Here is a 26,679-nt window from a genome sequence, read left to right as displayed (position 1 = left end):
TGGAGGGAGCAATTAAATTCAGGATGTGCAAGAGGACAGAATTGGAGGAACACATGAACCACACAGACAAGAAAGATCCGATAGAGGCTTGGGATTTGTAATGAGTTAGATGTGGGTTATGGAGAATTAAAACTGCCTAATGGTCCCACTCATTGCTCTCTAGCAAAGGTTGCTGGAGAGCAATGTTCTGTAGAAGGGTTTCGACCCGAAACGTTGACTTTCTCTCTCCACGGCTGTTACCTGGCCTGAGTTTTTCCAGCATTTTGTGTTATTTCAGATTTCCAGCATCCACAGTATTTTGCTATCATATGTAATCTTGCATCCTGCCTTACAAATCAATCATCGCTTGCTCCTGCAGGCATGACATTTCTCTGATCCTAGCAGCTTAAAACCCATCCATGTTCCACACAGTATTTGATTACTCCTATCTGTATTTATCATCACCCTCAATCCTGTTCCAAATAAGATAGTCATCCAGCTCTATTTTAAAAAGGTATTATTGAGCCAGCATTAAATGCTTTGAGAGTCTCTTCCAAACTCCTTGGGAGGAGAAATCCATCCTTTTTCAAACTTATGGACTCTAATTTGGACTGTCATTAGAAGGGCAGTGTTAAAGAATCAGTTTGCATTAAATTCTTGATTCTCAACTCAGACTCCAGAAACCAGCTCTAATCCACACCTGTGGGATGGAAGCAGAAAAACTCAGCCTTGTCTTTTTTGAGATCAGATCTTCACAGCAGGGAATTCCTAGTAAAACAGCTGGAAACGCAAGTGAATAACAGGTGTACAGTTTCACACATTTCCAAGTATGTAGCCTTGCCCCCTAGCTGTAGTAAATATTCAAGAAAGATAGGCAAAAAGGGAGGTGGGGTAGCATTGCTGGTTAAATAAGGGATTAACACAATTGTAAGGAAGGAGATATTAGCTCTGATGTGGAATCTGTATGGGTAGAACTGAAATACCAAGGGGCAGAAAACATTAGTGGGAGTGGTATATAGACCTCCAAACAGTAAGGCGGCGGTCGGGGATGGCATTAAAAGGGAAATTAGAGAAGCGTGCAATAAGGGCACAGCAGTCATCATGGGTGACTTTAATCTACATATAAATTGGGCTAACCAAATTAGTAACAAGATTGTGGAGGAGGAATTCCTGGAGTGTTTACGGGATGGTTTCCTGGACCAATATGTCGAGGAACCAACCAGAGATCAGGCCATCTTAGACTGGGTATTATGTAACAAGAAAGGATTAATTAACAATCTTGTTGTACGAGGCCCCTTGGGTCAGAGCGATCATATGATAGAATTCTTCATTAAGATGGAGAATGAAGTTGTTGACTCGAGACTAGGGTCCTGAATTCAAATAAAGGAAACTACGATGGTCTGAGGCGTGTGTTGGGTAGGATTGATTGGGGAATGTCACTCAAAGGGTTGACGGTGGATAGGCAATGGCAAACATTCAAAGACCGCATGGATGGACTACAGAATTTGTTCATCCCAGTTTGGCATAAAAACAAAAAAGGTGACTCAACCGTGGCTAACGAGGGAAATTAGGGATAGCATAAGATCCAAGGAGAGGACATATAAAATGGCCAGAAAAAGCAGTAAACCTGAGGATTGGGAGCAGTTTAGGATTCAACAAAGGAGCACAAAGGGATTAATTAAGGGGAAAATAGAATGAGTAAGCTTGCAGGGAACATAAAACCTGACACTAAAAGCTTTTATAGATGTGAAGAGAAAAAGATTGGTGAAGTCCAGCATATGTCCCTTGCAGTCAGAATCAGGGGAATTTATAATGGGGAACAAAAAAATGGCAGACCAATTAAATATATATTTTGGTTCTGTCTTCACAAAGGAGGACACAAATAACTTCCCAGAGATGTTAGGGAACATAGGGTCTGATGAATCACACACACAGAAACCCCACAGTGCAGATAGAGGCCATTTCGGCCCATCGAGCCTGCACCGACACATATCCCACCCTATCCCCGTAACCCCATATATTTTAATCCCCCTAACACTAAGGGTTAATTTATCATAGCCAATCAACCTAACCCGCACATCTTTGGAACTGAAAGAAATCAGTATTTGTAGGGAAATGGTGTTAAGGAAATTGATGGGATTGAAGGCTGATAAATCCCCAGGGCCTGATAATCTACATCCAAGGGTACTTAAGGAAGTGGCCCTAGAAATAGTAGATGCATTGCTGGTCATCTTCCAAAATTCAATGGAATCTGGAACAGTACCCATGGATTGGAGGGTAGCTAATGTTACCCCACTTCAAAAAAGGTGGTAGAGAGAAAACGGGGAATTACAGACCGGTAAGCCTGACATCGGTAGTGGGGAAAATGCTAGAGTCCATTATAAAAGATGTAATAGCAGAGCACTTGGAAAACAGGGACAGGATCGGACAAAGCCAACATGGATTTACAAAGGGTAAATCGTGCTTGACTAATCTACTGGAATTTTTTGAGGATGTAACTAGTAAAATAGATAAGGGAGAACCAGTGGATGTGGACTTATCGAAAGCCTTCTGAAAGGTCCCACATAAGAGATTAGCGTGTAAAGTTAAGGCACATGGGATTTGGGGCAAGGTAGTGACTTGGATAGAGAACTGGTTGGCAGATAGAAAGCAAAGAGTTGGAATAAACGGGTCTTTTTCCAAGTGGCAGGCAGTGACTGGGGTACCGCAGGGATCGGTCATTGGACCCCAGTTATTCACAATATATATTAATGATCTAGCCAAGGGAACTAGATGTAATATCTCCAAATTTGCAGACGACAAAGCTGGGTGGGTGTGTGTGCTGTGAGGAGGATGCCAAGAAACGCCAGGATGATTTGGACAGATTGGGCAGAAGCATAGCAGATGCAATATAATGTGGATAAATGTAAGAAGTCACACAACACCAGGTTATAGTCCAACAGCTTTATTTGAAATCACAAGCTTTCGGAGCGCTGCTCCTTCTTCAGGTGAAGTGGAGAAATGCATAAAGACACTGACTATATAGTCAGAGAATCATGTCAGATGTTTACAGGTAACCTTTCCAACTGCCATTTATCGCACCTCGGCAGAGAGATAAAGGTTACCTATAAACATCTGACATGATTCTCTGACTATATAGTCAGTGTCTTTATGCATTTCTCCACTTCACCTGAAGAAGGAGCAGCGCTCCGAAAGCTTGTGATTTCAAATAAAGCTGTTGCACTATAACCTGGTGTTGTGTGACTTCTTACATTTGTCCACCCCAGTCCAACTCCGGCATCTCCACACCATGGATAAATGTGAGGTTATCCACTTTGGTGTCAAAAACAGGAAGGCAGATTATTATCTGAATGGCAATAGATTGGGAGAAGGGGAAGTGCAATGAGACCTGGGTATCCTTGTGCACCAGTCGCTGAAGGTAAGCATGCAGGTGCAGCAGGCGGTTAAGGCGGCAAATGGTATGTTGGCCTTCATAGCGAGAGGGTTTGAGTACAGGAACAAGGATGTCTTGCTGCAGTTGTACAGAGCCTTGGTGAGACCACATCTTGTGTGCAGTTTTGGTCGCCTTATCCGAGGAAGGATATTCTTGCCATGGAAGGAGTTCAGAGAAGATTCACCAGGCTGATACGTCATTCCTGCCATCCCAGGTATGAGGAGAGATTGGATCAATTGGGATTGTACTCGCTGGAGTTTAGAAGAGGGGATCTCCTCGAAACTTATAAAATTCTAACAGGACAGGATGTTCCCGATGGGTGGGGAGTCCAGAACCAGGGGTAGGCCATTGAGGACAGAAATTAGGAGGAATTTCTTCACCTGAGTGGAATTCTCTACCACAGAAGGCAGTAGAGGCCAATTCATTAAATATATTCAAGGAGTTGGATATATTTCTCAAGGGGTATGAGGAGAAAGTAGGGACCGGGTACTGAATTGGGATGATCAACCATGATTACATAGGAGAAGGAGTAGGCCCCTGGAGCCTGCTCCGCCATTCAATGTTTCTCTGATTGGAAACCTATGGGCCTGCTGATTCCAAGTGACACGAGGCCTCAAATTTCTGCCCATTTTTTTCCCTTCCAACTTTCACTGGCTTTCAGAGCAGTGCAGAGACTCACATTGCTACAGTTCCAGCTGCCCTCTGGTGCCTCGTTCAAATGGCCATTTATCTTGCGTAAGCAGAGACATTGAGCGCTGCTAGGTTTTATGACTAGTAAGCATCACAACTTCACCCAAACCTGTCCTTGGCCATTACTTGCCCATATACATGTAATTGGGGGGGGGGGGGGGGGAAGGTGAATGGTTATGAGAGAGGAATTGTGGTTTTTTCCTATCCCAAGCCCAGGAATGTCGTGGCCAGCTGTTAGAAACAGAAAACTAGGAGTAGGCCCTTCAAACCTGCTCCGCCATTCAATATCATGGCTGGTCCTCTATCTCAATACCATATTCCCCACTCTCTTCCCCCTAGCCCTTGATGCCTTTTGTGTCTAGAAATCTATCTCCTTCAATATATTCAGTGACTTGGCCTCCACAGCCTTCTGTGGTAGAAAATTCCACAGGTTCACTACCCCCTCAGTGAAGAAATTTCTCATCTCAGACCTAAATGTCCTACCTCTTATCCTGCGACTGTGACCCCTCATTCTCGACCCCCCCCAGTCAGGGGAAACATCCTCCCTGCATCCAGTCTGTCTAGCACCGATCAGCATTTTATACGTTTCAATGAGATCACCCCTCATTCTTCTAAATTCTAGTGGATATAGGCCTAGTCGACCCACTCTCTCCTCATACAACAGTCCTACCATCCCAGGAATCAGTCTGGTGAACCTTCGCTGCACTCCCTCTTTGGGAAGTATATCCTTTTAGGTAAGGAGACCAAAACTGCACACAGTACTCCAGGTGTGGTCTCACCAAAGCCCTGTATAACTGTAGAAGACATCCTTGCTCCTGTACGCAAATCCTCTTGCAATGAAGGCCAACATACCATTTGCCTTCCTAACTGCTTGCTGCACCTGCATGTTTGCTTTGTGACTGGTGTACAAGGACACCCAGGTCCCTTTGTACATCAACCATTTCCCAATCTATCACCATTTAAATACTACTCTGCCTTTGTTTTAAAGTGGATAACTTCACATTTATCTATGCTATACTGCATCTGCCATGTGTTTGCCCACTCACTCAACTTGTCTAAATCACCTTGAAGCCTCTTTGCATCCTCCTCACAACCCCACCTAGTTTGGTGTTGTCAGCAAACTTGGAAATATTACATTTGGTTCCCTCATCCAAATCATTTATATATTCTGATCCCTGCAGTACCCCACTAGTCACCGCCTGCCACCCTGAAAAAGACCCATTTATCTCTACTCTGTTTCCTGTCTGTTAACCAATTTTCAATCCATGCCAGTATATTACCCCCAATTTCATGTGCTTTAATTTTGTACACTAACCTCTTGTGGGACTTTACAACATTGGATTTTCAGAAGGCCTTTGATAATAAGTTGCTCCCCCTGTGGAGACCAAAAACCAATTAATATTGATGGTCTGCGCTCTCGCTGGCCAAGGTACCAACACACCACAAACATCTGATCACCTTACTGCAACACGTGCAAACATTACAGGCCTGATTGACATCCCAAGTGGGCAGTTGAAAGATATGACCCTTTGTACTTAAGATTTCCAAAACACCCTCAATAAAGGTTGGCACAGAAGGGGTGGGAATTCAAGGCAAAATCAGGCTGTAGACAAAGAGTTGGTTGAAGGAAATTAATTGGATAGCTCTTTCAAAGAGCTGGCACAGATTCATTCTATGGAAAAAAACAGATGGAGGAGTGATGTGGGGGTGGGGAAAGAGAAAAAAAAAGAGTGGAGTAGCTCAGTGATGGTGCTCCTCCCGTTTCTAATCTATATAAACCCAATGCAAACAGGTTACATTTGCAGATGTTAAGAAACTTGGCAGGAGGGGAGCAGTTGAGTTGGAGTCAGCAGAAGGGATCCTACAAAAGCAATTAGATAAAATCTGCAAGTGGACGAGTTGACGGAGGATGAAATTGGGATATAACAGGAGTTTAAAAAAGGACACCTGGGCAGTCTCATCTTTACATTAGGTTGCGAAGTTTGTTATTGTCCTCTTGGAGTGAAACAAAATTACATATATACAAACTTCACACTTGGTTCAGTTATGGTTGTGACCAATGTTAGCTTTAAGCTGCGCAGCATGCTGCAGCCCCGCATAGCCCACTCAACAGCTTTTAACCAGGAAAAAACCATGCATGCATAGTATTTTGATTCATGCTTATATTTCTTACATGTTGGATTGTCCTGTTTGGATTTCATGGGGCCTGGATGATTGGAAAGGGCTGTTGCCTCACTGCAGTGGGTAAATCCTAAATAAGAACACCAAGATTTAATAGAGGCATTCAAAATCATTAAGGGTTTTGATAGAGTAAATAAGGAGAACCTGGTTCCAATTGGCAGGAGGGTCAGTAACCAGAGGACACAGATTTAAGGTAATTGGCAAAAGAACCAGAGATGATGAGACATTTTTTTTTTTAAATCACCGAGTTGTGATCTGGAATGTACTGCCTGAAAGGGCAGTGGAAGCAGATTCAATAGTAACTTTCGAAAAGGAATTGGATAAATATGAGTCAGGGAGAAAATTGCAGGGCTATAAAGAGTGGTGGATGTGGGACTAATTGGTTAGCTCTTTCAAAGGGCTGGCATAGACACGCTGAGCCGAATAGCCTCCTCCTGTGCTGCAGGATTCTATGATCTGTTCGTACCTGCAGGTAGAGATATGCAAACTAATGAGAACATTTCAATTTCATAGCTTACAAATTCCATGTCTATATCAAAGACAAAAAGGCTCGACATTCCCGATGCATTAGAGACACACTTCTGCTCAGTGACAATACACTTAAATCACTAGACACCGAGTAACTAGTTTTTAAAAAAAACTCAGTAATACGAGGATGCAAATTTAATTGTAGCATTTTCAGTTGCAATTCAAGGAACCAGTAAGGTGCAGAACCAATTATTTTTGCCTGTACATTAACTTTTCAAAAAAGGAAAATCAGTGTTATAGTTACTTGCAGGCATTCAATTGTTATGCTTTTCTTTTTAAAGATCATATCTCAATTTCTATCAAACTAAATCATAGAATGAAGACATGTCATCCATGGTAGTTTATACACAATAGGGGAGAATTTACAGTAAAAAAAAAAAAATGTAAAATTTGGCCACAGGTAGTCTGGTCACTTTGATCCCATCAACCGAAGCTGGCCCCACAATTTGGGCATCTCCGCTGTCGCAGTGCCAAGCAAAAGAGGATCCCAATCGGGAAGAATAATATCGCACACAGCACACCCAGGCAAGTGAAGTCATCTTCCAGAACACCAACCCTGTTTAAAAAAAAAAAAAAAAAATTAAAAAGTCAATTTTCTCACCTCGCTTCAGTACACCTGTACAAACAAATTCATGCCAAGGAATAGACACAGATTAATCAGAGTGATACCGGGACTAATAGGGTTAAATTATGGTTGCATAGGCTATACTTGTAATCCCTTGAGTATAGAAGATTAAGGGATAATCTAATTGAGGTGTTCAAGATGATTAAAGGAGTCAATAGGGTAGAGAGAGAAACTATTTCCTCTAGTGGGGATGGGTCCAGAACAAGGGGGCATAACCTTAAAATTAGAGCTAGACCGTTCAGGGATGATGTCAGGAAGCACTTCACACAAAGGGTAGTGGAAATCTGGAGCTCTTTCTCCTCTCCTTCCCCTCCCCCACCCCCCAAACAACGCCTGTTGAGGCTGGGGGTCAACTGAAAATTTCAAAACTGAGATTGATAGTCGTTTTGTTATTTGAATGGCGGAACAGGCTTGAGGGGCTGAATGGCCTCCTCCTGTTCCTATGAATAGTTCCATAGGCACCAATCCAACACCCTTGGGTGCCTCACCCAATTGGCCATTCTGTGCAATCCTAGTAAATGTGTTATTTGACTGCAGAAGGGATCATAGCCAAGCCCAGCCCCGTTCCTACTGTTTATCCACAGTGTGGACCTGGTTTATGTGCCCAAGGGATAGGGAATGGAATGGGGCTTGAAACCACAACCTTCTGACTAAGAACACACTCCACAGCTGTGCCAAGCCAACGCCACAAGATTACATTGCAAACAGCCAGACCTGCAATGCTCAGCTTGCCGTCTCAGCTCATACCTGATGAGCTGAAAGAGTTTGTATTTAATTTTCCCAGAACAAGATGTTGGCCGTTTTCTGTTGAAAACATCCGTTTACCGTGGGCTGAGAGAGAGAGAGGGAGAGGGAGAGATAGTGTGCTTATAATAAAGCATCTTAGACTTGTGTTTGAAATTCAAGAGCAGTTTTAAAACTGAGCTTCTCTTGCTTCCCCACCTGCACCTCATTTTACAATGAAAGCGAGGAAGACAATAGGTTTGAATTGATTGTCTCAGCGGGTTCAATGTTGCACACAAGGTTCCAACACATTGGCCTGTATTTTCCGATCACAGGCCTCCCGCGGGCGGAGGCCTGCGATCTGGAAAAATCTACACCTTTACCAGAGGGCTCCCGGGACACGCACGCTTCTGGGCCTCACTAAACTCCAAGTGCGCAGGGCCCACGTATCCCAGAGGCGCAGGCAGTTTGCAGCGTCCCTGGGATCACATGGGCCATGGGGAGCCAATCAAAGAAGGGAATCTCCCTTCATACACTGGACAGGAAGATGTCAAATATATGAATGGAGATCACCCCAAAAACATAGTAAAACTTAAATTTTAAAAAAATTTAAGTTTTTTACAGGGCTAAAAATAAACTTACCCTTTTTTAAAAAATAAAGTATTTTTAAATGATAAATCAGTGAAAATGTTTTTAAATACTTTTTTGAACTCTTATCCTGGTAAAAGCAGGCCTTACGCCTGCTTTTACCAGGCGTAAGAATTGTAAGGGTTTTCTGCGGGCAGAGGGGAGGGTCTCCAAAAAGACGGAACTATCCGCCCGCAGAGGCCCTTCTCCAGGGCAGCCGGAGGATCTGTCAAGACCATTCTTAACAGATCGGAAATGCCAGTTTTCAAGCACATGCGCTGTGCATGCCTGAAACTGGCATTTCCGATGTCCCTCCGGGTGGGTACATAGCACGTACACACCCATAGGGATCGGAATATCTGGGCCAATGTAGGACATAAAATGGAACCACAGGCACCAATGGGACAGTGCAGAGTGCACTCAAGCGGTTAAAGCACAGAAAGGGATTGTACTCAAATGCTCAGCTGCCAGGCAGAGCATCAGTCCGAGGGCATTTAAACTACAGGCTTCTTTCCACCTTAAAAACAAAAACACAAATTTAGTACAGACATTAAAAAAATGGAATTAGAAGAAAATGATGCACGAGGTTGACGTGGTCAGTAGTCTTCAGCCCCGCACTGCAGGTGACCAAAGAGTCAGGCACACAAGGAAGTCTGGCCAGGGTGCTATCCTGGGAGGGGGGCAGAGAGAGGGAAGGGGAGGGCCAGGAGTGGTGGGTAAAGAGACAATGAGATTCACCCCCTTACCTCCTCCAACAAAACTTAAGACAGTGTTGGTGTGGTTGGGGGGGGGGGGGGGGGGGGGCGGGAAGAAAGAGAAAGAAAAATGGGATAACCACGAGAAAGGATTTTAAAAGAATCTCTAACCTCCAACAATTGGGAGGGGGCAAGAAACAGAAGCTCTGTTTCACAGTCTTTTTACACAAGACTACTCTTGAATTTCAAAATTCTAAAATTTAACTTCAGAATTTCCAGTAAACACACTACTTCCCATTTTCTCCTGGTCAAGAAGCTCAAAATAAAATGTTTTAATGCAGCAAACAGAACTTTTATAAAGCTGTTTACGAGCCAACACACTGATTAGATTTAATTACACGTTCCTCTTTAAAAGGTCGAATAAAAGCACTTCTCCAGCACCATTCCCCAGCCAGGAGAACGCTGCAGCAAATGAACACAATAAGTGCTCTGCCCATTTGACTTTAGGTTTCAATTTTAAACACCCTGATTTCCAAGAAGTCAAATGATCAACAAGGAAGTTCCTCTGGCATAACGTGCACATAGACCAAAAGCCGAGGCCTGGCCCAGAGGGAGGGGAGTGAGGGGGGGGGGCACAGAGAAGGGAGAGCGCACGAGAGAAAAAAAGTGAAGGGGGTGATGTTTTTTGAAATCCTCACGGTAGGCTCTGGGGAAAGAGCAGTGTCTACAATGGCAACTGGAACACATGACAGTGAGTCACAGTATATGTGGAAGTCCAAAATAGCTCGGAATCTCAATTCTGTAAACCTCATGAGAACAATCAATGGTTGCAGGAGGTCAGAGTTTAAAGAGGGGGAGAGGGAGAGACAGACAGAAAAAAGGGGAAGGCTGAAACAGAAAAAGCTGGGGAAAAAATAGTATCCAAGGAAAGAGTAATTAATGTTTGGAATGTTGACCCTCGGGTTGTGAAGGGTACACACTCGAAACCTGAACCTGCCGACTCACTTTACAGATGTGGACTCATCTGCACACTTCAACATTCAGATATTGAAAGTTTACATAAACGATCCTTACTGATGAAGTTGGCAATTTATGAATCCATTAGAATACTCCCGTAATGCTCCAGCTCTAAAAGAGCTTTTTCTTTCCATATATTTCAGTTCCCCACATGCCAAGTTCCACTAAGTCGGATTCTGACATTACAAAAAACTACATTTGCCCAGATTTCTTTCCCTCCTCCTATAGTACAGTCCCACAATAAGTGTCAGCCGTGGCTCAGTGGGTCGCACTCTCAAACCCACAACCTCGTGATTCGGGTAAGTCCCACTCCAGAGACTTGGGCACAAGATTCAGGCTGACACTCCAGTGCAGTGCTGAGGGGATGCTGTTAAACAGAGGCCCTGTCTGCTCTCAGGTGGACAAAGGATCCCCATGGCACTATTTCAAAGAGCAGAGGGAGTTCACTAGTGTGCTGGCTAAAATTCATCCCTCAGCCAACATGTAAAAAACATTATCTAGTCATTCATATTGCTGTTTGTGGGAGCTTGCTGTGGGCAAATTGGCTGCCACGTTACAACAGTGACTACACTTCAAAAGTACTTAATTGGCTTAAAGTGCTTTGGGACGTCCAAGGTTGTGAAAGGCGCTAAAGAAATGCAAATCACTTTCACGTGCACAGCACTCTGCTGTACCACAAGTGGACACTCTTAGAATGTCCATAGGCTATTTGACCACAGGATATCACAGCCAAGCCCAATCATCCAGTGCCCATACATCAGAGTTACTGATCATGAGCAGGAACCTTATTCCATTTTTCCCCTTAGGCCAGGAGCAGGAACGCCAACTGTAGTCACCACCCTCCCCCCCACAGCAGTTAAGGGCGGGCGACCACGTCCACAGAATTTCATTTACTAGTTTTCAACCAAGACCCTGTAAGAGTCTCACTCCAATTTATTTCCCTAGTCAAAATAAGTCACTTCATAACAATATGATGCAACTGCAAAAGCCCCTTAATAGTACAGAACCCGTTCTTCAAAATCAGAAAAAGGGACATGGGGAAAAAAAAAAACCACAACTAAGCAGTCCGTTAACGCTTGAAATGAGTCAAAGATGGTGTATGTTTTCTTTATTTGTGGAAGCACTTCCACTAATCTGTTTTCTTTTAAATGGTTTTAAATGGAGAAACAATGTAAACACTGAAAGACTCACTGTGTCCAAGACATCCCAATAGTGGTGTCTATATTCAATGACATTACCATCAACATCCTGGGGGTCACTACTAACCAGAAACTTAACTGGACCAGCCACAAATACTGTGGCTACAAGAGCGGGTCAGAGGCTGGGTATTCTGCGGCAAGTGTCTCACCTCCTGACTCCCCAAAGCCTTTCCACCATCTACAAGGCACAAGTCAGGGGTGTGATGGAATACTCGCCACTTGCCTGGATGAGTGCAGCTCCAACAACACTCAAGAAGCTCGACACCATCCAGGACAAAGCAGCCTGCTTGATTGGCACCCCATCCGCCACCTTAAACATTCACTCCCTGCACCACTGTTCTACCTGTGTGTCTGTATGTGTATTCCAATAGGTACAGGTCTGGACATGCCTCGGCTGACTCCTCCCACTATTCCAGGTATATAAGTGACTACCTCCCAGTCCCTTAGTATTCTGGACGGGTCGACCACTCGAGGCAAGACCTTCATTCTTTAGTTAATAAAAGCCTGATTGTTACTCGCTCAACCTCAGTCTTTTGAGTAATTGATGGCGCATCAATTTTATTAACTAAATGTTTTATAATGGAGGAGAAGATCCTCACACCAGCATGCCTGGACCTGGACAGTCGGGAAGCGGACGCTTCCACCAAGTTTGCTCACTGGCTTCGAGACATTCCTGACTGCCTCCACTGCGGTCGAAACGGATGCAGACAAACTGTCTGTCCTGATCTCCAAGGTGAACCACCGAGTGTACTCAGTCATCCGGGACGCGACCTCGTACACAGCCGCCCTCCAGCTCCTCAAGACCCAGTACACGCGCCCTGTGAACGAAGTATACGCTAGGCACCTTCTGGGGAGTCGCAAGCAACAACCTGGGGAATCGACTGAGGAATACCTCCAAGCACTGTCCGTGCTTGGCCGGGCCTGTGGGTGTAAGGCGGTAACGCCCACTAAGTACACGGAGGAACTGATCCGTGAAGCCTTCGTAGCGGGCCACAGGTCCAACTACACCCGACAGCGACTGCTGGAGCAGAGTGACCTCACCCTCGACAAAGCCTCCGAAATCGCAATAACGCTGGACGCAGCCTTCCGGGGCATGGATGCCTACTCCTCTGCACCGTGGACAACGACAACCTGGGACACGGTAGGACAGCCCCATAGCACCGTGCCACCCCAGCCACAGCCCAACAATGGCCCAACTACCGCAGCAGTGTCCCAAAGCCAGACAGCAGTATCCCAAGGCCAGACATGCTACTTCTGTGGCCAGGCCAAACACCCCAGAGCGCGCTGCCCGGCGAAGAATGCGACCTGCTCGGGCTGCGAAAAAAAAGGGACACTACGCCAGCGTCTGCAAGGCCAAAGCCACCCCGAACGCCAGCAGCGCCGCGTGTGGGCCGTGCGAGCCGCCATCTTGGGCCCCCAACAGCGCCGCGTGGGGGCCGTGCGGGCCGCCATCTTGGGCCTCCCCAGCCATGTGCGGACCACTGCAGCAGCAGCCATCTTGAACGACTCCAGCCACATGGGAATCATGGACACCAGCCGGGACGCAGCAGACCGCCAACCCCACCCCCCCCATCCGATACCCGCAGCGACACACCGACCCCTACGCTGGCCTCTGACGCTGGACCAAACGAGACCGCACCAGCTAGCTCGGTCCAAAATGGACGTTAAGGTAAACGGCCATGCAATAAACTGCCTTTTTGACTCCGGGAGCACAGAGCTTCATCCACCCCGACACGGTGCGGCGTTGCTCTCTCCCAGTCCTGCCTGCGCACCAGATTTCTATGGCCTCCGAGTCAGCGGACATTGGCGGCTACTGCGTGGTGACACTAGTAGTAGACGGGACTGTGTTCAATAATTTTAAACTCCTGGTCCTGCTGGACCTCTGCGCTGCTGTTCTACTGGGGTTGGATTTCCAGTGCCACCTCAAAAGTGTTACGATGGCGTACGGTGGCCCCCTCCCCCCACTCACAGTCCGCAGCCAGCAGCCTCCAAATTGTCCGCCGCGCACCAGATGCAACCTCTCCACACTCACTCAGTCACCCCCCCTCCACTGTTTGCTAACCTCACCCCCGACTGTAAGCCCATCGCCACAAAGAGCAGGCGATACAGTGCCGGGGACAGGGTTTTCATCAAAACCGAAGTGGAGCGGCTCCTGAAGGAGGGGATTATTGAGGGCAGCTCCAGCCCCTGGCGAGCCCAGGTTGTGGTCGTTAAGACCGGCGAGAAACAACGCCTGGTCATCGACTACAGCCAAACAATAAACCGCTACACCCTGCTGGACGCCTACCCACTCCCCCGCATAGCTAACATGGTCAACCAGATCGCGCAGTACCGCGTCTTTTCGACCATTGACCTGAAATCAGCGTACCACCAGCTCCCCATCCGCCCTGAAGACCGCCAGTATACTGCTTTCTAGGCAAACGGCCGCCTCCATCATTTCCTTAGGGTTCCCTTCGGCGTTACCAACGGGGTCTCCGTCTTCCAAAGGGAGATGGACCGGATGGTCGATCAAAACGCGCTGCAGGCCACTTGCCCTTACCTAGACAATGTGACCATCTGCGGCCATGACTTGCAGGACCATGACGCAAACCTCGAGAAATTCCTCCGCACCGCCCAACTCCTGAACCCGACATATAACAAGGAGAAGTGCATATTCCGCACAGACCGCCTCGCCATCCTTGGCTGTGTTGTGGAACACGGGGTCATCGGTCCCGACCCGGACCGGATGCGTCCCCTTATGGAATTCCCACTGCCTAAAAGCTCTGAAGAGGTGCCTAGGGTTTTTTTCCTACTACGCTCAGTGGGTCCCCTACTATGCAGACAAAGCCCGTCCACTGATCAAATCCACCTCTTTTCCCCTGATGGCAGAGGCCCGCTTGGCCTTCCACCGTATCAAGGAGGACATTGCCAAAGCCACCATGCACGCAGTGGACGAATCCATCCCCTTCCAGGTGGAAAGCGATGCGTCCGACTTCGCTCTGGCCGCCACCCTTAATCAGGCGGGGAGACCTGTGGCATTCTTCTCACGAACCCTCCAGGGCCTGGAGACCAGTCACTCCGCGGTCGAGAAGGAGGCCCAGGCTATCGTGGAGGCTGTGCGTCATTGGAGGCACTACCTGGCCGGAAAACGATTTACCCTGCTCACTGACCAGTGTTCAGTTGCTTTTATGTTCAACAACAAGCAGAGGGGCAAAATCAAAAATGACAAGATCTTGAGGTGGAGAATCGAACTTTCCACCTACAATTACGAGATCTTGTACCGGCCTGGGAAGCTCAATGAACCCCCAGATGCCCTATCGCGTGGCACCTGCGCCAGCGCGCAGATCGATAGGCTGAGGGCCCTCCACAATGACCTCTGCCACCCGGGGGTCACCAGGTTCTTCCGCTTCATCAAGGCCCGCAACCTGCCTTACTCCATCGAGGAGGTCAGGACCATGACCAAGAACTGCCAAGTCTGCGCTGAGTGCAAACCGCACTTTTATAGACCAGACAGAGCCCACCTGACAAAAGCCACTCGCCCTTTCGAACGCCTGAGCGTCGATTTCAAAGGGCCTCTCCCCTCCTCCGACCGCAATGTGTACTTCCTCAACATCATTGACGAGTACTCCCGGTTCCCGTTCGCTATCCCCTGCCCGGACATGACCAGTGCCACGGTCATTAAATCTCTGAACAGCCTCTTCACCCTGTTCGGTTTCCCCAGCTATATCCATAGCGACCGGGGCTCATCGTTTATGAGCGACGAACTCCGCCAGTACCTGCTCGCTAGGGGTATAGCCACAAGCAGGACCACCAGTTACAACCCCCGGGGGAACGGACAGGTGGAAAGAGAGAATGCAACAGTTTGGAAGGCCGCCCTACTAGCCTTAAAGTCTAGGGCCTTCCGACCTCCCGCTGGCAGGAGGTGCTCCCCGATGCGCTCCACTCGATTCGGTCACTGCTCTGCACTGCCACCAATGCCACCCCTCACGAGAAAATGTTTGTCTTCCCAAGGAAGTCCACATCGGGGACATCGTTACCACCATGGCTGACGTCCCCAGGGCCGGTACTACTGAGAAGACACGTGAGGGCCAATAAAATGGACCTCCTGGTCGAGAGGGTCGACCTCCTCCACGCCAACCCCCAGTACGCTTACATTGCGTACCCGGACGGGCGGGAGGACACAGTCTCCATACGAGACCTCGCACCCTCGGGGACCGCTGTAACCCACTACCCATTACCCCCCCCCCCCACCGACCCGATATCCAACCCCAGCAGCCGGCTCGCCTTGGACTGTCACCCACGAGGACTACACTCCAGGGCCCCAGCCTACACTGGACGCGACGCCGGAAGCTCCACCACCCCTGCCGTCGCCACGTCGATCACAGCGGCAGACAAGACCTCCGGAGAGACTCCAATACACGAACTTTTAAATACACTTCACCCCGCCGGACTCATTTTTAAACAAGGGGTGAATGTGGTAAACCACTGTTCTACCTGTCTGTCTGTATGTGTATTCCAATAGGTACAGGTCTGGACATGCCTCGGCTGACTCCTCCCACTATTCCAGGTATATAAGTGACTACCTCCCAGTCACTTAGTATTCTGGACGGGTCGACCACTCGAGACAAGACCTTCATTCTTTAGTTAATAAAAGCCTGATTGTTACTCGCTCAACCTCAGTCTTTTGAGTAATTGATGGCGCATCAACCACCAGCTGCAGTGTGTACCATCTACAAGATGCACTGCAGCAACTCGCCAAGGCTTCTTCGGCAGCACCGTCACCACAAAGGCTGCAACGATTCAAGGCAGCGGCTCACCACTACCTTTGAAGGCAATATGGGATGAGCAATGCCAGCCTTGCCCACATCCCAGGAATAAATAAAAGCAAGTGGGCATTCTACTTAAATTAAGAATCCCACAGGTTGGATGCCAACTTATCAGAATGAATCTTTCAATTCCTGCAGGGAAGGTTTAAGCACACTCTGCTGCAGAGGGGCTTTGCACTTCTGCACTGCTTAATCTGGCTGGGGAAAGCCTCATAATAGGCCATAGGAAAGATTTGGTTTAAGATTTTCCTGTGTCTAGCCAAGCAAGTTTCAACAAAAAGAAATGTTGCTATGTCAAGCTGTGATGGGCCAGCTCATTTAGACAGCAAGTAGTCAAGCCACAAAGCACAGATCCCAGAAGAGAGCTTAGATCTCAAGCCAGGACAGAATAATAATAATAATAATAATTCAACTTTGTCATTGCACAAGTACATGAACAACAAAATGTGATCTTGCAAGCTCCCATGACTGGGAGAAGCAAAGCCACTGCGTCGGTGCGCGCTGCCATTCCATTTCCACCATTCCTCCTGTCCGACAATCTTCAGCCCACCGCCCGGGCCTGCTCACCAACCGCCCCTCCTCGGGCTCCTTCCGTGACCTTCTGCACCTGGTCTTCCCTGATGGTCACCCCTCCAGGTACTAACCAGGCCTGGCTCTGCTTAGCTTCCAAGCCTTGCCAGTGACCCTGTCCCTAGTCCCAGGAAGAGGGGTGCTCAAGTTCCCCTGCCTTAGGGAATGGAAAAAATAAAAAAAGCACAGGTTCCTATTCCTGACTGGAACACAGCAACCCAGCTGAACCACTCCACATTTTCCAGTTTGGTATCATGCAAGTAGAAACCTTAATTCCAATCAAGGTTTTGTTTTGAAGATTGGGCATCCAGGGTTCATTCTGTTGGGAACTTCACTCTCTGCACTGGACATTTGTATATGGGAGAACAAACTGAAGTGATTGTCCAAATTTACAGCCTATAATCCATCACATTCACTGTATTGGCAGAAAGCGTTCCCAAAGAGAAACACGTACTTCAAAAACAGGGCCTGAAGTAACACCGCATACACTGAACATTAGTCAGTCAGATACTCTTCACTGGATTATAGATACAGTAAGTATTGTATCACTAGAATAGCAAATTGGCTGCCACATTTCCTACATTACAGTGACTACACTTCAAAAGTACTTAATTGGCTGTAAAGCACTATGGGAAGTCATGAGATCATGAAAGTCACTATAGAAATGCAAGTTCTTTTTCAATTATAAAAGCAGATACACCTTCACAAAATACTTCCTAACCTTTTAAAATTGAGACATCACAAAATTAACAATTTTCTACAGGACAGTTACATTTTCCTCAACATCTTAGCAACAAGTTGAACTTTTTTTTGTTCACAAGTAGTTATTAGAAAACCATTTTTACCTGCAAGCTGGACATCCACCCACCACGACAACTGAAGCTGCAGCTGGTTGCTGGATGATGGTGTAAGTGCTCGAGTAGTTTGGCCCGGGGCATACAGGGGGGGGCTGGATACCTACAGGAGGCACATATCCTACAAAACAAAAAAAAAGGTATTAGTTATAAGTATTTATTCCAAAACCCTACAAAAATGACACACAGCCTCCCCAAAGTTAGCTCAGCATGCTGGAGAAGGGGATAAGCCTTGTGTTTTACAGCAATCACATTTTAAATAATTGACCATTAACATAGGATTAAAGCAACAATTCGGTGTAAACCTAGTTGCCTATGGCATAAATTGAAATCACAGAATGCATTAAAAAAAACTGCACAGATTAAAAACAAATCACAACTTCGTGATCAACTACGAGCCTGGCAGTTAATAGTGAGACCTCCAGAATCTTAAATGCGGAAGGCAAAAATGCTTTAAAGATCCAAGTCTTGCTCCAAATTATTTGCAACTTTCCTGAATCCAGTGATTACAACATAATGGTTAGCAACCCAATTCCATTTGAAATTGGACTTTCCACCCTCGCCTTTCTAAATACAACCACCAAGGAAAACTCCCACCGTTAATACATCAAGAATATTTCTCTCGGGTGAATTGAAGTTTCAACGCAGTTACATCCATCCTACGATCCCCACTCCTCCGTTACTCTGCCGGCTCCGGCCGAAGATTAGATTAAAACAGAAGCCCCTCAGGCCCCCTGTACACAGTGGGGAGGGGATGGGTTATATATAAATAGAGGGAAGAGCACACCTGAGGCCGGGTAGGCGTACGAAGGAGGCTGGTAGCCAGGCGGCGGGATGCTCCCGTAAGTCTGGCCGTAGTCGTAGCCGGTCGGCACTGCTGCGTACGCGGGCGGCCTCTCCTGCAAGAGCGGCTTGTTGTCCATCGGTGGCCCTCTTTCCCCGGGAGAGGGGGCGGGGGGAGAGAGAGCGAACGAGGAGGTGGCGACTCCTCCTTCAGTCAGAGGCGGCCGGTCTTAGTCCTGAAAGCAGAGCGCAGGGGGACTGGACTCCTCTCCAGGGTGGGGACAAGGCTGGCCTCGCTCTGTCTGGCACCGGGGTGAACGCTGGCCCACAGCCCCGGCTCCTGCAACAACCTGTTGGCTACACTGGGCGGTGCGCGCGCAGCCCGGGGACTCCCCTCCGCTCGTTACAGTCACAAGACCCGCACCACGTGACCGCCGCAGCCTGACTTTCGCAACAATCGCGCCCGTCTTAAAGGGCCAGCGTCCGCTGCGGCCAGCCCCGCCTCTACCCTGCTCTCTCTCTATTTAAAAACATACGCCCCCCCCCCCACCTCAATCTTATCCTAACTCGCACCAAGTCCTGTTCACCCATCACACCTGTGCTCACTGACCTACATTGATTCATACGGAAATAAGAAATAGGAGCAGGAGTAGGCCAGGTGGCCCTTTGAGCCTACACCGCCATTCAATAAGATCATGATGTGGAGATGCCGGTGTTGGACTGGGGTGGACAAATGTGAGAAGTCACACAACACCAGGTTATAGTCCAACAACTTTATTTGAAATCACAAGCTTTAGGAGCACTTCACCTGACGAAGGAGCAGCGCTCCGAAAGCTTGTGATTTCAAATAAAGCTGTTGGACTATAACCTGGTGTTGTGTGACTTCCCACAATAAGATCATGGCTGATCTCTACCTCATCTCCACTTTCCCGTACTATCCCCATATCCCTTGATTCCCTTAATATTCAAAAATCTATCGATCTCTGTCTTGAATATATTCAACGACTGAGCCTCCACAGCCCTCTGGTAGAGAATTTCAAAGATTCACTACCCTCTGATTGAAGAGATTTCTCCCCATCTCAGTCCTAAATGGCCAACTCCTTATTCTGAGACTGGGACTCCTGGTTCTAGAGTCCCAGCATCTACCCTGTCAAGCCCTGTAAGAATTTTGTATGTTTCAATGAGATCACCTCTCATTTCTTGAGATCACCTCTCATTCTTTTAAACTCTAGGGAATATAGGCCTAGTCTACTCAATCTCTCCTCATGGGACAATCCCCCCATCCCAGGAAGCAGTCTGGTGAACCTTCGTTGTTTCGACTCCCGGTTAAGCAACGCTTTGATTTAAAAATACTCATCCTTGTTTTCAAATCACACCCTGGCCTCGCCGCTCCTTATCTCTGTAACCTCTAGCCCCTACAACCCTCTGAGATCTCTGCACTCTTCCAATTCTGGCCTCTAGAGCATCCCCCGATTTTAATCGCTCCACCATTGGCAAGCATGCCTTCAGTTGCTGAGGCCCTAAGCTCTGGAATTCTCTCCCTAAACCTCTCTACCTCTCTCCCCCTTTAAGATGCTCCTTAAAACCTACCTCTTTGACCAAGCTTTTGGTCATCTGTCTTAATATTTCCTTATGTGGCTTGTTGTCAAATTTTGTCCGCTAACACCCCTGTGAAGCGCCTTGCGACGATTTACTACTTTAAAGGTGCTATATAAATACAAGTTGTTGTTGTTGCTGTTAAAGAGAACCTGCACAGTAACAGCCCCCCAGCCTGCAACAAAGACTCCAATTTAAAAGGCGCTCATTCTGCAACTTACAACCCTTCTTAAAGGGACTCCAACCTGCCTGCAACAAACACCCTATCTTAGTGGGCGCCATCCTGCAACATTCTGCCTTAAAAGGGTCCCAGCCTGCAACAGTCACCCCATCTTAACGGGTCCTGCCCTGCAACATCCACCCCATTAAGAAAGTAAGACTTGCATTTCTATAGCGCCTTTCACAACCTCAGGACATCTCAAAGCATTTACAAGCAATGAAGTACTTTTGAAGTGTAGTCACTGTTGTAATGTAGGAAATACGGCAGCCAATTTGTGCACAGCAAGCTCCCGCAAACAGCAATGTGATAATGACCAGATAATCTGTTTTAGTGATGTTGATTGAGGGATAAATATTGGCCAGGAAACCGGGCATAACTCCTCTGCTCTTCTTCGAAATAGTGCCTTGGGATCTTTTACGTCCACCTGAGAGAGCAGACAGGACCTCGGTTTAACGTCTCATCCAAAAGACGGCACCTCTGGCAGTGCAGCACTCCCTCAACACTGCACTGGAGTTTCAGCTATGATTTTGGAGTGGGACTTGAACCCATGACCTTCTGACTCAAAGGCGAGGGTGCTACCCACTCAGCCATGGCTGCCATCTTAAAGGAGCCCGGCCTGCAGACTTCAATTTAAAGTGACCCATCCTGCAACACCCTGTCTTAAAGGGATCCCATCCAACCTGTAATACTTCCTTAAAGGAACCAAATCTGCAACACCCTTTCAAAGGAATCCAGCCTGCAACACTCTATTTTAAAGGGACATTTTTTGCTGCAGACACCTTACCTTTAAAGGGGTCCAATCTGCTAGCAATAGCAAAAATATATTTTTAAGATCTAGTTTTTAATGCCTGGGGAAAAAACTCCATGGGGTCGATTTTCATTCAGCCGTCGGGAAGGAGGCGGGACTACAACTTTCGGGTTTTAGTCCCGCCTACATCGACGTCCAGCGAATCCACGCGATTTTCCCTTGATTGACCTTGTTGAGCCCGCCCAGCACTAAATAACACCACAATATACAAAGTCCCTATAACCATAGCAAAAATCACTTAAAACTTCAAGTAAACTACTTTTAACCAGCGTGCTCAGCAGGCCAATTAAGGGCCACCCGGCAACAGGTGATGTCACAGACTGAAATTTCATCTGTCAAGAGGTCTTGACAGATGAAATATCAGTGTTTCACAGCTGTTTGAAGCTGTCAAACACTGACAGTCTGACTTCTAACCTGAGTCCTTCTACACAGACTCAGTTAGAACTCTCACCGGCAATTAAAGCTGAAGGCTGTCACATTTGACAGCTCGCAGCCATTGTGCTTTCAGTGCCGGCTGAGTGATGGACTCCCGAAACCTAGAGGAAGAAAGGCTGTTAAGGTAAGTACAGGTAATTTAAACTTCTTTACACACTTTAGACACACCAAACACACTTACCTTTGCACTCATGCACCCATCACTCACCTGAACACCGACATCGTGACCCCTCCAAGTCCTTCAACCTGACGGCCCGCCTGCCCTAACCTGGCGTGGTTTGGAGCTGTCGGGAATCCCACACGACACCCCTCAAAATAGGGATTAGGCTAAAAACTGCATTGGCACTAATCCCTTCCCGCCTCGGGTCGGCGGGTCCCAGTGCGGGGTGGGTACCCGCCTCCTCTAAAACTTACGTGGAGGCGGGTTTTGGGCGGGATGGTGTCGGGACCCCCAAATTCGGGATTTTTGCCCCCCACACGCCTAAAAGCCCGCCTCATGGCACACTGAAAATCAACCCCCATGTGTTTGCAAACTGTTTCATTTTACCCTGATATCAACGACATGTCTGTTTTTCTTTGCTTTGTTTCTTTATTAACTAAGAAAAATATTATTGAACAACAAACATAAATGCAGAGAAAACAATACAAAAAAGTTCACCTGAAAACGACTTGCTTTTTTTATAAAAACAATAAGCAATTTTTTTTATCACTTTACATAAGTAAGGATTAATCACTAATCTAATGCGCCCACAAAGTAGGATAGCCGCTTAATTCAGCTTCTTATTTACTGAGAATATCAGCAGAGCTCAGGAGACACTGATTGCAAACCAACATTTACATTGTGGTTACTGACGTGTGCGCCAACAGAGTAGAAAAATGGGAAGAGAGATTCGCAAAACTCACATGATTGTCATAAATAAACCATGAGGTTTGTTGGTCAGCAAATAATACTACCTTAAATATTTTAATATATCTGTTTCATTTCTAGGTCTGCGAGTGACTTATTTAAACTGGGGACATGGTACAATTGACACAGAATTCATGAATGGGGCCTAAGAGCAATTTGCTGTGAATAACAGGCTGCAGGTCACCAGTCCCAGTGCAACATGACAGAGGGAGTGAGTTAAATCTGAACATCTGGCCACTCTGGCATGCTCGTACACTCATTCTAGCAGTTGTCTGCAAAATAGCGTCAGCAGATTCCTGGGAGCAAGTCATTTACTATCCCCCTCAGTCAGGGAATAGTATGCGGATGGGGGAGAAGAGGGAGCTGGGGTCAAAAATGGAAGAAAACAACTTTGTTTAAAGAAAGGAAGTAAAATAAATTTATGAATAAATACTGCAAATGCTGGAAATCCAAAACAAAAACAGATAAAGCTGAAAATATACAGCAGGGTAGTCCAGTGGTGGAGCCTGTGGGGGTGGGGAGGGGATCAAGGGAAGTCATCAGCCCCTCCCCCGGAAATCATTTTGGGGTCGGCCAACATGACTTTTGAGATCCTATCTCCGTTTCGCTCACAGGATCCTCTGTCACCACCTTCAGCCTCCAGGTTCAGTCTAAGAGGCTGTGCAGTCCGGGTTAGCTTTCGGACTAGGCAAGATGGCCTTCCCAAATTCTCAGCTCAGTCCCTTTCCTACCAAGTTGCCCAAATCTCATGATCTCATTGAAATATACAAAATCCTTACAATGCTTGACAGGGTAGATGCAGGGAGGATATTTCCCCTGGCTGGGGAGTCTAGAACCAGGGGTCACAGTCTCAGAATAAGGGGCCGACCATTTAGGGCTGAGATGAGGAGAAATTTCTTCGCTCAGAGGGTGGTGAATCTTTGGAATTCTCTACCCCAGAGGGCTGTGGAGGCTCAGTCTTTGAGTATATACAAGACAGAGATCGATAGATTTTTGAATATTAAGGGGATCAAGGGATATGGGGATAGTACAGGAAAGTGGAGATGAGGTAGAAGATCAGCCATGATCTAATTGAATGGCTGAACAGGCTCGAGGGGCTAAATGGCCTCCCCCTGTTCCTAATGTTCCTATTTAAACCTTTCAGTGTCTCTCCACTTTAAAACCCTTCCCCCAGACCAATTTCTTTGATCAAGCTTTCAGTCTCACCCTCAAAAAGGGTGGTAGAGAGAAAACGGGGAATTACAGACCGGTAAGCCTGACATCGGTAGTGGGGAAAATGCTAGAGTCCATTATAAAAGATGTAATAGCAGAGCACTTGGAAAAAAGTGACCGGATTGGACAAAGTCAACATGGATTTACAAAAGGTAAATCGTGCTTGACTAATCTACTGGAATTTTTTGAGGATGTAACTGGTAAAATAGATAAGGGAGAACCAGTGGATGTGGTGTATTTGGATTTTCAAAAGGCTTTCGATAAGGTCCCACATAAGAGATTAGCGTGTAAAATTAAGGCACATGGGATTGGGGGCAAGGTATTAACTTGGATAGAGAACTGGTTGGCAGACAGAAAGCAAAGAGTTGGAATAAATGGCTCTTTTTCCGAGAGGCAGGCAGTGACTAATGGGGTACCGCAGGGATCGGTCCTTGGACCCCAGCTATTCACAATATATATTAATGATCTGGACGAGGGAACTAGATGTAATATCTCCAAGTTTGCAGACGACACAAAGCTGGGTGGGCGTGTGTGCTGTGAGGAGGATGCTGAGAAACTCCAGTATGATTTGGACAGGTTGGGTGATTGGGCAGAAGCATGGCAGATGCAATATAACGTGGATAAATGCGAGGTTATCCACTTTGGTGTCAAAAACAGGAAGGCAGATTATTATCTGAATGGCAATAGATTGGGAGAAGGGGAAGTGCAACGAGACCTGGGCATCCTTGTGCACCAGTCACTGAAAGTAAGCATGCAGGTGCAGCAGGCGGTTAAGAAGGCAAATGGTATGTTGGCCTTCGTAGTGAGAGGGTTTGAGTACAGGAACAAGGATGTCTTGCTGCAGTTGTACAGGGCCTTGGTGAGACCACACCTTGAGTATTGTGTGCAGTTTTGGTCACCTTATCTGAGGAAGGATGTTCTTGCCATGGAAGGAGTGCAGCGAAGATTCACCAGGCTGATACCTGGGATGGCAGGAATGACGTATGAGGAGAGATTGGGTCGATTGGGCTTGTACTCGCTGGAGTCTAGAAGAATGAGAGCGGATCTCATTGAAACTTATAAAATTCTAACAGGACTAGACAGACTAGAAGCAGGAAGGATGTTCCCGATGGTCAGGGAGTCCAGAACCAGGGGTCACAGTCTAAGGATAAGGGGTAAGCCATTTAGGACAGAGATGAGGAGGAATCTCTTCACCCAGAGAGTGGTGAACCTGTGGAATTCTCTACCAAAGAAGGCAGTAGAGGCCAGTTCATTAAATATATTCAAGAAGGAGTTGGATATATTTCTTAATGCTAAAGGGATCAAGGGATATGGAGAGAAGGCAGGAACAGGGTACTGAATTTGGATGATCAGCCATGATCTCATTGAATAACAGAGCAGGCTCGAGGGGCCGAATGGCCTACTCCTGCTCCTATTTTCTATGTTTATGTTTCTATGATTCAGTCAAACCTCCTAATATCTCCCTCAATGCCTCAGTGTCCTATTGCTTTAGGATTATTGGTGAAGTGTCCATCCTGGTTAATCTCAGCTGTCGGGGGGGAGGGAACGTTACGCACATGCCTGATCTGCATGACGTCAGATCGTACTGAACGCGACATGATTGACAGCACACCAACCAATCGGGCAATCAGGATTTTGAGGGGAGTGGTGGTGACCAATCGTATCCCGAGGGGCGGAACTTCCACGGAGCTTCGGCTGTTGTCAAGAGAGAAGGTTCCGGAAGCCGGCTCCGGTTTTCAGGTGAGTGTTTGCCGCAGTCCGTCGACACGGTGCCGCTTGGAGGCGGCGGGGGCAGGCCGCGGGGGCAGCTGTCCAGCAGGCGGCGGGAATCTACAGAGAGCGGTTCCGATTTAGAGACGGCCCCTGAGTGGGTGCTGTGATTTAGACACGGTCCCAGAGTGGCTCCGATTTAGAGACGTTTCCTCAGTGGGTGCTGTGATTTTAGAGACTGTCCCTGAGTGGGTGCTGTGATTTAGAGACGATCCCTGAGTGGATCCTATGTAGAGACGATCCCTGAATGGGTCCTGTGATTTAAACATAGAATCATAGAAGATAGGAGCAGGAATAGGCCATTCGGCCCCTCGAGCCTCTTCCGCCATTTAATGAGATCATGGCTGATCATCCTAATTCAGTACCCTGTCTAACAACAGAAAATGCTGGAAAAACTCAGCAGGTCAGGCAACATCCGTGGACAGAAATTTGAGTTGATGTTTCGGGTCGAACCCTTCTTCAAAACTGGAAAGAAAAGATAGATCAGAGGCAGGGCTGCGATCGGACAAAAGAATAAAAGATACAAAAGAAGTAAAAAAGAAACAATAAAAGGTATTAGAAGCTAGACGAGATGGTAATAGGCTGAGATGAGGTGTAAAGGTGTAAAGGGCAAGAGATAGCTGCCAGGTGTGAGAGAGAAACAAAAGGAAAGGGTGGTGGGGGGGAAAGGAGTGGAAAAATTACAAGAAAAAATGAAATAGGGGCCAAGGTTATGATCTGAAATTGTTGAACTCGATATTGAGCCCGGAAGGCTGCAGAGTGCCTAATCGGAAGATGAGGTGCTGTTCCTCGAGTTTATGTTGAGCTTCCGTGGAACAATACAAGAGGGTGAGGGCCGAGTGGGAATGGAGCGGTGAATTAAAATGACAGGCGACCGGAAGCTCGGGGTCACCCTTACGGACTGAACGAAGGTGTTCTGCAAAGCGGTCAGCCAATCTGCGTTTGGTCTCCCCAATGTATAGGAGACTGCATCGTGAGCAGCGAATACAGTATACTAGATTGCGAGAAGTACAAGTAAATCG

The 26,679-nt window shown here is 47.1% G+C and overlaps 2 protein-coding genes across 2 annotated transcripts in view; one reads left to right on the top strand and one right to left on the bottom strand.

Annotated features, from left to right (window-relative positions):
• Positions 1 to 6,931: 6,931 nt before the first annotated feature.
• On the bottom strand, positions 6,932 to 19,142 carry bri3 (brain protein I3). Its single transcript, XM_086001130.1, has 3 exons — positions 18,714 to 19,142; positions 17,918 to 18,047; positions 6,932 to 7,367 (listed from the first exon to the last, which is right to left on the bottom strand). Exons 1-3 carry the CDS (start codon positions 18,847 to 18,849, stop codon positions 7,235 to 7,237), a joined length of 399 nt encoding a protein of 132 aa, XP_085857256.1. The 5' UTR covers positions 18,850 to 19,142; the 3' UTR covers positions 6,932 to 7,234.
• A 6,423-nt stretch (positions 19,143 to 25,565) lies between these two features.
• Positions 25,566 to 26,679, top strand: part of tecpr1a (tectonin beta-propeller repeat containing 1a) — a 94,592-nt gene continuing 93,478 nt past the window's right edge. Inside the window, exon 1 of the mRNA XM_086001128.1 lies at positions 25,566 to 25,627. The gene's annotated coding sequence lies outside the window, so the exon portion shown is untranslated. The remainder of the gene's footprint in view (positions 25,628 to 26,679) is intronic.

This window comes from Somniosus microcephalus, chromosome 11, assembly GCF_052327205.1.
Source record: "Somniosus microcephalus isolate GS21.2 chromosome 11, FLI_Smic_1.0, whole genome shotgun sequence".
Taxonomy (NCBI): Eukaryota; Metazoa; Chordata; class Chondrichthyes; order Squaliformes; family Somniosidae; genus Somniosus; species Somniosus microcephalus.
Note: the sequence above shows the minus strand (reverse complement) of the source record. Positions and strands in the feature narration are given on the sequence as shown.

Bases quoted from the DNA above. Each gene is read 5' to 3' on its own strand.
- bri3 (XM_086001130.1), bottom strand. From the start codon at position 18,849: ATGGACAACAAGCCGCTCTTGCAGGAGAGGCCGCCCGCGTACGCAGCA. The intron at 18,048-18,713 runs GTGTGCTCTTCC...TTTGTTTTGTAG, and splicing joins GTACGCCTACCCGGCCTCAG to GATATGTGCCTCCTGTAGGT. The intron at 7,368-17,917 runs GTAAAAATGGTT...TTTTTTAAACAG, and splicing joins GGTGGATGTCCAGCTTGCAG to GGTTGGTGTTCTGGAAGATG.